Here is a 16,191-nt window from a genome sequence, read left to right as displayed (position 1 = left end):
GCGGCGGAAGAGGCCGACGCCCAGCAGCGGCCTGGCCGGAGGGCAGCGGCCCCCCCCGCCCCCGCTAGCGGAGGGCAAGCGTCTTCACCCCCGGCGCGCCTCAGGCTCCGTTGCCCCGAGGGCGCCGCGTTCTTCCGCCACTGCAGCGGGCAGGGCCCCACCTCGCCGTGCTGGGATGGGGATCCCCCGGCGGCGGGGGAAGCCCTCGGTCGTGGCGGGGGTGCGCCCCGGCAGGGCCCGTCCATCCCCCGGGCCGTGGGCAGTGACGGGCCGTGCTGGTCCCCGGGGTGATGCGCCCACGTGGATGCGGGCAGCGTGGGTAGAATCCCCTTCTCCCCTGTGATTTTCCTCATTCTGCTTATTTTATTTTCACGCGTTTCATCGTGCCGATGGTGGCCACAGCGGGGGCACGCAGAAGGTGGCCGGCAAGGATTTTTGCTGGAGAAAAGTATAAGGGCAGCAGGTGACCTCCCTGCAGCCAGCAGGACAGGGCCTGCAGGTAGGTGACCCCCCTCTGTCAGCCAAAGGTCCTTCCAGAGGAGACTGGAGCGTGGTTTGCCTGGGGAGTTCTGGTCTTAACATGTTGTGGGACACCCAGACACGGTGTTAGCACAGGACTTAATTTAACTTCTCGGCCTGCATAGAGAAAGCACTTCAAAACAAATACGCTTTTTCAGTAGTGGCACATCAAATTATTTGAATTGGTGGTCGTGTGAAGGATTTTAGATGTATCCCTGAGTCTCTACTGTGTGTGGTTTCTGAGGGAGACTGAGGAAAGGTGAGCCCTGTGTAGCTGTGTGAAAGATGAAGTAGCAAGTGTAAAATGCATCCTGCAATGAGTATTATAAACCCAAATGACATCTTAGTTTGGAATTCTTTTTTAAGTTACCCCATTATGAGCCAGAAGGTACAGCTTTCTGGCCAGACAAAGCTACTTCCTGTTATTCAAAGGGAGCTGATTCACTTCAACTGATAAAGTTAATATGTTTTTGAGTAGGTTTCTTTACTGCAAGAGTCAGGCTAAAGAGTGGTTTCAAAATCCCATGAGGCAGTATGCACTTTCCAAGTGCTATGTCATTCATCAGCTGATTTAATTTACAGATCACTAAAAAACAGTATGGTACAGTATGGTACAGCAATTGTCATTAGAGGATAAAACATAGAAGAGAGGAACTGCTAGCAAAAGAAGAGGTAGCAGCCAGCTGGAGAATGGCTAAAGGGAAATGCGACAAATTCACAACCAGGCAGATCCCCAGTCCACTAGGATCACTGGGAAGAATGTAAAACTCTCTTTCTTTTAGTACCCTGTGCTTTACTGTTGCCAATGAACATAATGGTACTGGTATTTATGGAGAGGTTGCTCAAGCTCTTAGTGATACCAAGAGTTAAAGAAGAGAAACTAGGGAAAAAAATGGAGGGGAAAGTAAGTGGCATAAAAAGCCACATGAGTAGAGGAAGAAACAGATTCCCTACTGAATTAGTCACTAGGCTTGGAGAAGGGTTTGTTTTAATTTAAAAAATATTCAGGAACTAAGTATAGAACAAGAGCACATAGATTTAAAGTCCAATGTGTTTAGACTTCCACCACTTCCTCAGTATTCAGGACACATTTTGCTTCCAAATGCTCTCTGCTTCAGCAAAGCAGCAGCTTCACTTGTCAGTCAGGAAAGCAGGACATGAAAATCAAGTGACAGTAAGTACTCTGTGCTTAAAATAGAATGCCTTTTGCTCCAGAATCTCAAGATGCAACAAAAGATTTTCATAAAGTAAGAGTCCCTTCACAATGCTCTCTAAAAGGTAGCAATATTATACTTTTTCCCCTTATAAAGAAGTTCAGGAAGCTTGAAACATTTTTTTATAAGAGGAGTATTTTTAAAAATTTCTGACTCTCCATAAAGACCTCCTTATAAACGGCATATCCCAGTTTAAATAAGCTTTACAAGATTACATGTAATCTTGTAAAGCAGTTTTTTTCCTGCTTCCCTTCCTGTATTTCTGAGATTGTTTTTGGTGAGGGAAAAGTGTGCTGACAGTGGCCACAATCTTGCAATGCAATGGGTAACTATAGTGCCTGTATCAAGCTCTCCATACAGCAATTCAAGAATGGATCTGTGTTTATACAACCATAACATTTATATGCCAATGCCCTTCCATGGGCAAGGAGGGCAAGTTAAAGGAAGACAAAATATTTTCCTCTGACTTCCTTAAAAATAACCCCCTTTTTTTAAAATTAACTTTGATTCATCTTTGTGTGTGTGTGTATCTATGTGTGTTTACATGTTTGGGTCTGCCTTCTTAGTCCAAGGATTGATGTTCCTCGGCTTATGTACACTAAGGCAGAGCTTTCAAAAATACTGCACTCCTACTAGATACAGGAAAGTGTGCAGAAAAGAAAAATCTTATTAAAGATTCTACTGAACTATAACCTCAGCACATACTAGTTGATGGAGACTGTACGTAGCAAACAGGTAATATGAATAATGTATCTAGCTGAAGACTTAAACTGGTTTCACATATTATGAGGCATCAGGGAATACAACATGATGCACAAAACTGCTACTAGTTTCACTGCTTCCTTAGCTTTTGTGTTTTGTTACTTTATCTCATATGACCAGGTTTTATTTGCTGTCCTCTGTTACTCCTATGTCTCTTTCAGGTTCACTAATTACCTGAAAATTCCATGTGACTTTGGAGAAATTTATTCTTCAGAGCATTGTGCCACATCTTTTACAGCATGATATTCTGCTGCTTCTATTTCACCATAAGTTATTTTGCCTGTACTTGTTGTTGTCTTTGGCACATCTTCATTCTCCTAAGCTGGTATTAGCTGCAGATTTCATTAGCATTTTCTGAACTCTGTAGGTTTGGTCACTATTTCATCTATCAAACATCATCCCTGGAGAATCCCATTAAACAAATCGTCATAAATCAAAAGTTTACCTTTTCTTATTCTCTCTGTATAAGGCTCTGCAGCCTGTTTTAGATCGACTGGAAGTCCCTTTCCTGTCCCAGCCCATTCAATCATTCCTGTCAAAGTCAATTAATCTTTAATCCAGAGCCTTGGCTGCTCAGCGTAGTTGGTGAGACCATGAATTTATAGCACACTAATGCCCACTCATCTCAGTTCCACCCACGGCTCGATACCCAGCACTTCCTGCTGCCGTACTGCATCTCCAGCCTGAGCGATGGCCAATGGCAAATGCTGGGAAACGCAACTGGGGAGGAACTGAGGGCACCTGAGCGTAACGCTTACGTTCACATGGAGAAAAGTAGCTTAGTTCAGCTTGTCGTTTAACACTGCTGGCATCTGGTAGAAATTAGAGCAGCTAATTCCATCATCAGTGGGCCTACAGGAGCTGAGGTTTATGCTGGCTTCCACGTTATTATGTGTTTATAAAGACCGAGGAGGCAGATAGACAAACTCAGAGCTGTAAACATCATTGTGTACAAAGTGGAAATGGTTGTGTGCATCATTTTTGGTGTACTGACAAGCACGACCTCACAATAACTGTAGCTTTTGGGGCTGACTATAACAGGCTGGTACTACCTTAAATGAGGGCCATGTGCTTAAGTGCTTAAACCTCCATGGCATTTATTCAAACTGACCCGCTCCCGCAGCCTTCTGTGCTTCAAAATAGATGGAGTCCCAATTCACTGGTGATATACAGAATAAACAGAAATTATTAATCCTTTATTTATATCTTGTCTTACTAGATGTGTTGCTTTCTTTCATGTGTAGGCGTGAATGAATGTGTAGGAGGGTATTGATTTTGGCAGGAGCAGGGTGAAATGCAGGTGTGTGTGGGAGGGAGTTGTCCAGGATCGCTGGAAATGCAGAATGCTTCCCTGTACAGATAGCACTACTGAGGGAATCACAAAGATAGAAAGGACGGAGAGAAGTGAGTAAGTAAAATTCACAGAACAACATGAGAAAATCCAGAGTGAAAGAAGAGCTAATTAAACTGCAAAAACACCAGTTCAGCCGTGGCAGTTCGTAGTAACACATTCTTTATTATTGCATAATTACTGACTGTTGAATGCTTGAAAACGCACTAACATCAAACAAACGTCTTGTAAGGTACTACTGGTCTAAGTAGAACTTTATCTTTCTAAACTGTAATTGGAGATCAATCATTAGCCAGTAAGCACATAACCTGCCCTGTCTGCATAGCCAGAGTGAGAACTGGTAAATAAATGACAGGGCAATAGGGAATTGACAACCCGGCCAAAATATGTGTGACCTTGTGTCTCATGTGCTTCAGAGTTTGCTGGAGACTTGGGGACAATCACCCCCACTCCTAAAATACTTGGAAGTTAATGATGCCAGAGTTGGAGAAGTAATGCAGCTGTTTTAGCCCGTCTCAGGCGCTTTTGCCTTGCACAGTGAACTCACTAGGGCTCTGGTCTGAGTCCCTTCTCAGATACGATACCTAAAAGAGCTCCACGAATTGCTGAGGAAAGGGGGTGGATTCACAATGATGAAAGGCATTGTGGTTGGTATTTATAACATTTAAAATATTTAAATGTGTATATGTAAGAGGAGACAGGAAGAAAACCCATAAACAAGAACTTAGTAGATCTTAAACACTTAATATTTATTGTACATTAAATAAAACAATTTCAGTTAAGTTGAGAGACTGATGGGTTGGATTTAGGAAATCAAAACTTCTATAGGAAGATATGTTCAGCTTAAATGATCATTAAGTACATACGTATTAGTTACATTATAGTAAAACCATATTGTGTTAAACAATTCTCAGGTGAATCAGATACATTATCAAAGAGGTATGTATTCCAAGGGTCTTATTGCACAGCTACTGGCTAATCCGTGCACTTCCAGTCTGAGAAAGATATGCTTTGTGCCAGCGAGTACAGACTCCGACTGCCTCCTCATGTTTATTACACAGTTTCTCCTCTTTCCTCATTAAAAAACAGAACACAATATCAAACAGAAAATAAAGCTGAACATTACAAAATGTGTGTTGTCTTCGGTTCATTTAATTTCAACCCCAAAGCAATCCATGCGTATTCTTTCTTTTCAGTAAGAGCAGATAGGGAAAACAAAAGAACAATTAAGGAAAACAAAAAAAAAAGGGGGGGGCAAAAAAATAGTAAGATCTCCAACCGCACTTTTTTTCTGTCATTGCAAGAACTCAAATGCTGTTACTCTGCTACCAACTTCCAGTGCAGTGGGAGAAAACACTGTGAACGGACTCTCACTTGGCTTCAGTTTTGTCTGCCTGTACTTGACGCATATACGAATCAATGATATGCGGAGGCACTCCATCCATCAATAGTCTGAAGAACGAAAGCCCACCTACAAACAAGAAAAAAAGATAATCTTCAGGTTGAAAGTCCCTGGAGCAACAGCTTTAGTACCTTTATTTTCTGGCATAAGTGATAAGTTTTAGTCAGTCCATATTGCATACTTTGAGATGTGGTAAAATTCAACCCTGTTCAAAAGTCCAGCATGAGACTTAACCATTATTTAGTGGGTGCTATACAGGCGTTTCCTGTCCTCTTGCACAGGGTGAATTTCATTTCTAGGACTTCATATATTCAGTCATTTATCTCATCCCATGCAATAGTCCATGATGAGCTTCACTTCAAATGACTCTCCTGGCTTTCCATCGGGCTGAGTGGAGTAGGATCAGAGATGGAAGTCAGTGCAGGGGGAACAATATAGAAAACGCCTGACTGGTGAGTTGTGGAAAACATGCAGAGATACTCAACTTATTCTAGTTTTGGGTCTTACAATGGTTTATATGTACTTAGCAAAATATTTACCATGCTGCTTGAAAATAACAATTGGAATGATGTATGTGAAAGAATTGTATGGAAAAAAGCCAGGATTTTAGATATAGGTGCCTTTAGCCTCCAGAGAGAGATGATGAAAGTTGAAATTTTTATCTGCTGGGAAAGTCTGAAGAATCATTTTGGGTTTGCTTTTAAATTCACCTTTCAATTTCGCTTTTTGTTGGGGTTGTTCAGCCTGGAAAAGATAAGGCTCCAGGGAGACCTTAGAGCGCTTTCCAGTGCCTAAAAGGAACTTACAAGAGAGATGGAGAGGGACTTTTCACAGGGGCATGTAGTGATAAGGCAAGGGATGATGGCTTCAAACTGAAAAAGGGTGGGTTTAGATTAGATACAAAGAAGAAATTTTTGACTGTGAGGGTGGTGAGGCACTGACACAAATTGCCCAGAGAGATTGTGGATGCCCCATATCATTGAAATAAAGTCACAGAAACTAAACACATGGGTATTTCTGTTCATTTAATTGATATTAATTTCATGATTTCCAAATGATATTTGGAAGAAACAGGGGAAGATATATATTTTACTAAAAACTTTAGAATCTGCCCCTTCTCCAGACAAAGGGTGTCTTTATTTGCTTTATTTTTATTTGCTTTATCTTTATTTGCTTTGAAAAAAGCTATATACCATTACAATTCCCCTTACAACTCTGCACGAATATTGTGTTCTGTAAGTTGCAAACCACCCGCTGATAGCTGCACTTACCTTCTGAGCTTTTTCTGGAACACACCAAAAGCTTTAAAGCAAAAGTACATTGCCAGGATGAAGATAACACTGTCTCTGAGTGCTTCAGCTAAATGCAATTGAGCTGATACTTACACACAGCATTTATCCCGCGCATGGATTTTTAAGAATTTATACCCTTCATTAATGCAAGGATTATCCAATTAAAGTGCTATTAGTTACTAGTGATTATGAGACTGCACTGTCTCATTTAACACCGTCATTGTGGTAGAACTGTTCGCTCCCAACCTTAGGATGCAAAATACAGACCAAAAAAAAAAAGCATGCTTTTTGGCATTCTTTCAGCTCATGGAGTGCAAGTTGTGATACAAATCATTCATTTTTACATGAAGTTAACTGTGGAATAAATATTTTGTTTATGTAGAGGTATATTCCTATAAAAAATAACTTACTGTGAATGCAAAATGCTCTTTTATTAGTTGTATTTATTCATGCTAATTAATCGTGCTAACTCATGCACTGTTAAATTCCATTGAAACATGTACTGTTAGAAGATAGTGGGATGTACTACTAAGAAGAATTACCATAAAAAGCAATTATTATAAAAATCTGAATTTATATGCATTAAAATTATCATGCTACTAACTGTAAAAAACATTTTCATTAAGTCATATAATGAAAATCATGCCATACGAGGCAGACGTTGTATGACCTGTAAACAGACATAAGCTTCATATGCAAGAACCATATGAAAGCTTACCTTAGATGGCAATATACATTCAAAAATCCTTACTGTGGGATTACTAAGGGAGAGAGAGAAAGAGAAGGAACAATTTAATTGCAAACACAAAAGTAGAGAGAAAATGTTGAGTGAAATTATTATTACAATTATTTCAAGATGATAATTTAATCCTTAGTCATGTAAAATATGTAGGAATAGAAGCACATGAAGAGTAAAAGGTAGGGATCCAGTTCCACTTCAAAATTATCATTAATATGTAAAAGTTATATTAATATGTACAAGTAACTATAAAACCTGTAATTAGTCTAAAGTATAGATTGGAACCAAATTATGCAAACTATATTTATGATAAAAGTTTCCAAATGTAGCTTCAAAGAAGCTAACACATATATATATATAATATTTTCCACCAGGGAAAAAAAGCACACACAAAACACTGAAGGATATATATATATATGTTGAAACTCTGTAAGGCAAAATAATCAAGTACAGACTAATTACATATCTGTGCGCTAGAATATGTACTTTGTCATATATCCACATTTACATTACTTAAAGCATGCTATTTACTCTGTAAGAGCCCTTACCTTTAATTAAACATTTTGTATCTATAAAACAACCATATATATACATTTATGTATGTGTATGTATGTAAAGGCACTCAACTTTGTGACTATTGTAGCCTTTTAAGAAAAATACCCTAATACTTCAAAGCTACAGGAACATTATCTACTCTGATCTCCTAACGTGTTTTAGGTTTGGAATTGTAAGTTTGGATGATAATACACTACAGGCTGGTTTCTGGGCATCATTATAATTTTAAAACTGCACTGTCAGTATTCTGACGTTTGGGCAAGATTGCAAGAAAACACATTTCCATAGAAAGAGGAAAATCTCTGAACCCCACTGAAATTGAATGTAAAATAAGTTCTAGAAGAAATAAAATAAATGAAGTAAAATTTTCTGCTTGTAAGTAATTGAATCAAGATTTCATCCTTAAATTCAGTAGGTTAAGCTCAGGTATGGGTTATCATTCTGAGCACTAATTTGTAACCAAAAACTAATCTGTAATAAAGAATGCCTTTTAAGCGCAGCAAAGGACTTTATGATACTTCTGTTCTTTCGATAATTCTACAAACTAACTGAGAGATGACTTTTTAAAATGCAAACTTCATTCTCCTGGAAAGGTCTAAGTGTAGTGGTCAGAGGTATTCACAGTCATTAAATAAATTCTTTATAGGTACAGGTAGTTCTATGAAATATGTCTAAAACCTTAGTAATTCTGGTGTCAAATACCCATATTCTTGATTAATTTAGCCTTCTTTGCTCATGTGACATAGACAATGTATGCCATGAGACACTAGCTAGTTTATTCAAAAAAGGAAATAAATGCACACTTTGCATGCAGAAAATGCGTTTGCATGTGGAAAGAGAGGAAGGGAATGAAATGGAATGTCCAGAGGAGTATGCGCATTGTAAACCTGATTATTCCCCGCCAAGCAGATTGGTTCTCCTGGGTTAATTACTCCATGATAGATCACTGCAGAATTAGAATATTTATAGTGGTATTTATTCGCATTTGAAAATCTTCCCAGTTGATCTTAACACCTTTTAAAAAAATATTTCTTACACAGCAACTTTGCTATAACCAACCTGCCAGAGTGATCACCAACCTGGATTTCACTTTTAAGATAAAAGTCCTCCAAAGCCAATTTTTTTCATGATAAAAGAGATACCGCACCTCACCTAATTCTTTTCACTGACCTCAGTGAAACTGATAAGGAATGAGTTCCTTACTGCTTCTAATGTGAGATTTAGAGCCAAATTTAGGGATCTACCTCAATAAACTCAAAAAATATATACGTTTTTTTCTGTAGTAAGATGAGTATGAAACATGCAATGAGATTCTGTTTATGCATTATCTTTCAAGATAGATGAGGTAGAGTTATTCTCTTCTCTAAGATCTATTACATTACTTTTTACAGCCCACTTATCTTTACAAAAAAGGCCACTGTATGTGCAATTGTACAGAGCAGCTCATATAACTGCCATCTTGAAGTTCACCCAGCAAAACTTAAAACTGAAGAACAAAATACTGTCCATCTGAAATAACATCAGTACATGCAAAACCTCTTTTGAGGACAGAATTAGTTTTTACTATTTCAGTTGTTGTGCTTATAAGTTTCAGGAAATGAGAATTAAATTTAGCAATGACTAGGGGTCATTGCTTTTATACCTAAAATAATGTAAGCAAATGGCTAAAAATGTAGAAATATGTAGCATCCTGATAACATTCATAGCCAAAGTGTTCCTAGCTAGTCAATTATTTAAATATTATGCAAAATCAGAAATGCTAAGCTGTTCTGTGAACATTCCTGGGGCTGAGCATATATATTCATGATAAATTTCAGATCTCCAATACGTCAGAGATTTATGGCTAAAAGTAATTCTAGCCAACATAAGGAAAAATAGCTTGCTACAATATATACTGTTGCATGGCATAGAGCTCTTTAGCACGACTTACTAGTAAGTAAGTAATACCTACTATTTGTAGTAATAGCATTTACCTTGTGCATTCACCAGATAGGTAGCACAGCCTTGAGCCTGTTAGCCTTATTCAGGCAACAGTCAACTATCTCATCATCTTACAAATCCAGACCTTGATTGTTACTTGCTGGAATAAAGCTGAACCAATTTAAAGCTATACAAATGAAAACACAAACACACACACAGACACACACACACACACACACACACTGCAATTCATTTCCAGTGAGTGAGAAATCCGCAGGTCTCTGCTCTGCACCAGTGTGATGAGCAGTCATCCAAAGAGCCCTCCTAAATGAACAAACAGGCTGGGAAACTTAAAAGAATGATAATTCAACATGTAAGTCAGTAGAAGAGAGAAATAAGATGTAATTATGTTTTTATATTCTGGTTATTTAATAGTAGTTTGCTATATTTGCATAGAGCAAACCCTGAGCCTACCCTGGTTTGCTAAGCCTCAGCTGCTGTATTCAGTTAATCCTGTTCCCCTTGAATCCATCAGTTGAACCACGAGCTAGGGAAGGTGGGTTTTAGGTTAAGGAAGCAGCCCATTATATGGCTAATAAGAGATAAACAACACATTATTTTCTGAACATCATATGCAAAAAACCTCTTGGTAAAACAGAGGACATAAATAAACATCTTCTTGTATTTAAAATGTAGTATTTGACTGTACTACAAGCAAAGTGCTGAAGAATAAAAAGCTACAACTGAGTGTAAATGTGCATAAGAATCTTAGGGCTTGGGAACTTAAAATGTTCAATGAAATAACAACCTAACTTGGCTTTTCAGTATAAAAAAGATAGACTAAACAACCTTCTCAGATGATGAGGTCTTCTGTTATGCTGTGAAATAGAGAGTTTGCTTGTGATTAAGGAAAACAATCATTCACGTTACAAAGACATCACCTTTTAAATGCAGTATCTTAAAAGATAAAAAACAAGAAACATATTATGCGTATTTTCATTACATTAAGTGTTTAACTTCATAGACCAAAGATTTACTGAAATGTCTTCTTGTTGGCAAATTTGAGCTGTGGGACAAGATACATCAGAAAATACAGAAAAAGGAAATTGAAGTAAACACAATACAATCCATACAAATGTTAAATGTGGTTGTCATTATAGACTAGCATGATGGAAGTAATATAGATAGGGCCATATTGATATAATCTAAATTCCCTCTAAATTCCTTAGTTAGACACCTCCTATTAGCTGGCTTTAGGCAGCTTTCCTTACTTATAACCTCAGATTAATTTTTTTCAGAAATACTTTGCTTATTTGACAGTTGAAACTAAAACCTTAGGTGGGAATTAGTCTAGCTAAATATGACACTATCTTTTCCTAGGAAGTAATTTTCTGGGAAAAAAGGTCATGAGAGTATTTATTAGTAGTCCAGTCTAGATCCATTTGCCATTCATGATATCCCAGTCAATTCTAAACTACCTGAAATTCATAGAATTTATCTGTTAATGAAAACAAAAATAGCTCTTCAGTTATAGAAGGATTTTGCAAAATCCATGGGTTTGTATACTCTGTTCTTAAAGCAAATGAAGCAATTATATCAACTAGTTTGTGTTCTTGGGAACAATACTACTTTTTGCTACATGATTTGCAAACAAAGTTCCTTGGAAGCAAATGTCTGGTTTGTTTAATAAATAGTTTTAAAGCAGAGCAATTCTACCCTGAACTAATCTTTCTTCTTTCTCTCCTTCTGCCCTTGCCATTTGCTTCAGAGAAATGCCTCTTATCTGAGATGTTTTTTTAATGTCTTCCCAGAGAGCTCAATGACTGAGTTTTACTGAAGTGTCTCAGGTAAATGGCACAGCTCTGAGAGTTACAGTCTACCATTCTGTCACTTGTGAAGAAGTCCTTGAAATCACTGAAGATGTGAATCCGCATTGAGGAAAATGAAATACAGCATAAGCATAGTATGTTGGTCCTCAAAAATAAAACAAAGCAAACAATATAGTTTATTTTTTCCTTAACGAAGTTATTATTTGAATACAGGAAGGTAGAAAAAGCTGTTTGAACTCCCTTTTGGATTGGCCTTATGTATTTTCAGCTCCAATTCAGACACACAGGGCCTTTGCAATATTTTAAAGGCCTTACCTTTTACTTCCAGTTTGCAGTCCACTTCTGCCTCTCCAAGTTCATTGACTGCTCGGCAGGTGTAGGTACCTCCATCATAGGGACTGGGTTTGCGGATCTCCAAGGTACACACACCTTGGTTGCTGAACATTCGGTACCTTGGGTCATTCATTATAAGGACTTTGTTTTTCAGCCAGGTTATTTTGGGCTGTGGTAAAAAACAAACAAACAAAAGAAAAGAAAACCCACATGCACAAATTGTGAACTGAAATATTTTATCACTTCTTTGTGTTGTTCAGTTAAAACAATCAAGAAATGATGGAAAACAGATGAAGTAGTGATAGAAAGGAAACTGTAATTCTTTTCTCAAAGATAAACATGGGCTGCATCATACATCTGTTTATAAGCACGATTTTTTTTTTCAATGCAGCTCCTATCACATAATTAAAGTCATAAATTTAAGCCTGCTATCAATACAACAAGGACTGTGCAATGATAGCAAACATCTGAGCACTAGCTTTTGACACCCAATTACTCTGAGTTAACAAGAAAAGCATGTTTTTCTGCAGTAATTTGCACAGTCAGAAACTGTGAAGGTGAAGAGTGAACAGCAAACATGTTCTTAAACACTCTGGAGTTCTCATTTTACTAGGCCAGTTCAGCTTCTCACAATAGAGATCACAAAAAGACACAGTTCAAAAGAAACCACAAGACACAATATGCAGTGGGTCTGAGAAACAAAATGATCCCCAGAGTATTCCTGCAATGTACTTACTTAAAGAATAATTAGCTTTTTATAAAATAATTATGGGTTGGTTTTTTAATAACCTTTACTGATATATTAATTTTACAGCTGTTGTCAGTGTGGGTCCCAGTATAGCCCAGCCTTTTCCTGAGGTTCTGCCCTTTCACTGAGTTATTTGTGGATTAACTATTGTAGTGCCGATAGCACGAGTAAGTAGGTCCTTTTTTTGTATTTTTGCCTTCAACCTGGCTTGTGAGAGAGACAAATGGCAAAAGTGGTTTTATAATTTGCACTGTCAGGTTAAACTCTCTCATGTTTTAAGTGCTGTTAGGAGCTGTGCTGTACCTTGGGGTTGCCCCGAACACTGCAGTTCAAAGTAGCATTGTAACCAGCTATGGCAAAGGTGTTGACTAGAGGCTGAGTAAACATCGGCCGTTCACTGAAGTCAAAATCATCGTAAACTGGATATTTGTAGACTTTACCTATGAAATGAAAATAAAACATTTTTGAAAGAGTGTTGGCATGTAGATAAATACTCAAGTATCTTAAAAGGCTACAAGGAGTCGGTTCTGGTCTGCACTGTGACTCTAGTAATTGCAGTTGTAGGGGAGACTGGAAGTGCACCTGCAAAGTGACTACAGCCCCTGCCCATGCTACAGTGTTGATGCCTGAGAGCTTCTCTTTATTTCCTGTGTAGATGGTATACAAAATAACACATGTTTATTATATGTCTTTGCCTACTTTCCCTGCGTGTTATAGAATAGGACAGATCATGACTGATGTACTGCAGGATGCCTACCTTTGACAAACCTTGTTCACTCTGTTGCCAATTACTTTTCACAGTTTGTTCTGCTTACAAACTGTCTCTATATCTGGAAATCCATTTTTCTTTCTGCTTCAAACAGTATACTAATAATACAGATACCTGAGGGGATGTAGTTTCTGTACAAGGAAAACATGGTAGTAAAATGTGTTTTCTCACTGACACTTTATCCCTGCTCTGGATAAGCAGGGATCCCTGCTCCCTACAGTGGAGATTACTATCAATAAATCTTCTTCAGCCACAAACTCAGCCAGCATTTAAAACAGCTGGACAGGCAGACATCTATTCCTGTGCAGAGGTATCATCAAACATTATTGTTTCACTGAAACCTGATCCAAGCTCTCATACTGACTTCAGTGCAGCTTAGGCCTGATACTTGCTCTCATGAGAAAGGCAAGTAAGCTGTGATGAAAATCAATTTCTATAGCCATTGTTCATGACCCTATTTCTAAAAGAGAGGACCTTCAGTTCTTCAGCCTGGCAGTGTGGGTTATACAGGTTGTCTGTCCTCTGCATCATGGCAGTCATGTATTCCTTCCTTTCAGACAAACTGGGGTGATCTGGTTTGATTTTCTCCCTGTGAGCCACTTGTTTGTAGAATTCCCCTTCCGTAAATGGGCAGGGGTTTTTGTCTGGTTGGGTTTTTTTAAAGTTTACAGTACCATTTCAAACTGCCAACTTCTGAAATGTCAGGATTTTTGACTGCAGGACCAGAGTTTGTCCAGCCCCACCCTCAAAAGATGTGAAGCAGGAGTTATGCTTTCTTGTTGGATCCTGCCTGAAATGGAGGGAGCACTTGCACAGCTGATGCCAAGTCTCCACTGGGAGGCAGTGACCTGCTGCTTCTAACAGAACAGCTGCTTTAATCCTCTTCCAGCTCTTGTCAGTTTATGTCTGCCAGTGGTGACGTGAATCTGAGATCCAAGACCATAGGACAGAACATGGGAAAAAAGTCCCACTCCTGACTAAAACAATGCCTGTGAACTATGTGTACAAATGAAGAAGTCTTAATAGGAAGTGCCCTAGCTGTTGGTGGGACCTGGTCTTGGGGCTAGGAGTGCCTCTGAATGCTCTAGAGATATGGCCTTTACCTTTACCCTCTAGCCTCTGAGCACCCCCCTTCCCTTTTGACAAGCAATGAATAATTAGCTAACCATCCTTTGCAATCAAAGCACTCTCTTTGGTCATCGTTGCATCCTCGCTGAGGCCGCACATGTTCTCAGCGAAGACCCTGAAGTAGTACTCGTTTCCTATGATGAGCTCATTGATGGTGGCACTGGTGCGATGGTAGTGCTCGATCACCGTGAACCATTCCTGAAAGGCACAAACACGGAGGGTGAGCTTCCCCACAGCACCCTGCACCTCGCAGACATCAACTGGAAGAATCATCAAGCTTGTGGGAGTAGATTTTTCTTTGAAGGGAATGTTAGTGAACGCTAAAGTAGTGACACTGACAGTAATTAATGAAATGAGTGATGATGAGAACATTGCAGAGCTCAGTGATGAGCAGTGAAGGCCGAATGGAAAGTGAATTCTTCTGAATTGTTACACTCTGGTAGCTGGAAGGGTTTGTTTCAGGCAACTCAGTATTACAAAGGTGGTGTTGTGTGAGCAAGGCAGGCACCCTCATTCCTAATTCTGTCTGCTGACCGAGAAAGTACAGTTGCAGATAAGAAAACTTCAGCTTGGGGGTGAAGGCAGTAGCATGTGCTATTCTGCAGTAACATGTTCTCACAAGAGACAACTACACTCATCTACCCTCTCTATCACAGGTTGAGTGTTCATGAGAAATGTGGGTTTATGCCAGTGATCCTCTGATATCTAAAGGCTCATATGGGGAAGTGGGTTTTAGTGCTTTGGTCTTGCAGCAGTAATAGGACATGTGAATTCTTTCCTAGTACACAATGCTTAAATAACAATCTGAGATGAAAGAGGTCAATGCTAAAAATGCAATTAATATAAAGTGCAATATGACCACAGCAATGTTTTTGCTTTTCTTTACTCTGCCCTACATAGCTTTCTTGCTTTTCTCAAGATGAACTTGTGCTGAGTTCCCTGTACCACAGTTTGCACTGCTATTTGGTCAACTTAAAGTGCCAAAGTTCCTTTGGAAAAACAGTTTTCTGTAGAAGGCCAGCTGTGCCAGAATTGCAAAATGGACCATCACAGATAATGTGAGGAAACTGTGACCTGAATGATCCATGTCACAGTGGACCCTAGATGCCGCTGTTGTTACTTTCTCCTTAACACAGTAATTTAGGGAGAGGGGACATTTTTGTGATTACTGTACCAGAGACCATATCTTCTTACAGTCTCAAGAGAAAAAAAAAAAAAAGGATGGACACAGGAAGAATGAACTGATCAGACCATGAAGTAGATAAACACATTAATGCAAGGAGTTGGGGGGGAAGACACTAGAAGATTCTCTTGGATAAGGTAACTCCCAAAATGTTGTCCTAGATTTCCAGTGTTTAAATTTGCAGTAAATGTTAAATCTAAGAATCCAACTACTGTCTTTTATGGTTGTGAAAAATTCCTGTTAGTTTAATGAAAACATGAACATTTCTATATTACACTTTTCATCTGTGAATCTCAAAGCAGTATAGGCATTAGTGTGTACCATTTTGTCAGGGGTAGTAAGGAGTGGCAATGATTCACACAGTGTGACATTACAGATTTGAAAACAGCAGCATCAGTACAACAGTTTGTTCTAGGTTTTAGAGATGCCTTGCAGATTCTTTGAATG

General features: G+C 38.9%; 1 protein-coding gene across 4 annotated transcripts in view; it reads right to left on the bottom strand.

Annotated features, from left to right (window-relative positions):
- The window catches only part of MYBPC1 (myosin binding protein C, slow type), a 91,026-nt gene that overhangs the window by 11,822 nt on the left and 63,013 nt on the right, over positions 1-16,191 (bottom strand). Inside the window, exons 25-29 of one of the 4 annotated variants that reach the window (XR_003531120.1) lie at positions 14,600-14,759; positions 12,968-13,104; positions 11,899-12,085; positions 7,259-7,301; positions 4,617-5,317 (exon numbers count right to left, since the gene is read on the bottom strand). Coding sequence is in view for 3 of the 4 variants with exons in the window: in XM_027664653.1 (XP_027520454.1) it covers positions 8,614-8,780; positions 11,899-12,085; positions 12,968-13,104; positions 14,600-14,759 (651 nt within the window). In the remaining variant the exon portion in view is untranslated. Of the gene's footprint in view, positions 1-4,570; positions 5,318-7,258; positions 7,302-8,293; positions 8,781-11,898; positions 12,086-12,967; positions 13,105-14,599; positions 14,760-16,191 lie in introns of those variants that run through there. The other 3 variants (XM_027664663.1, XM_027664675.1, XM_027664653.1) reach the window with 3 other exon arrangements.

The sequence above is a fragment of the Corapipo altera genome, unplaced genomic scaffold, assembly GCF_003945725.1.
Source record: "Corapipo altera isolate COAL_440 unplaced genomic scaffold, ASM394572v1 1, whole genome shotgun sequence".
Lineage (NCBI taxonomy): Eukaryota > Metazoa > Chordata > Aves > Passeriformes > Pipridae > Corapipo > Corapipo altera.
The sequence above is the reverse complement of the archived record's forward strand: the minus strand, read 5'-3'. Positions and strand labels throughout refer to the sequence as shown.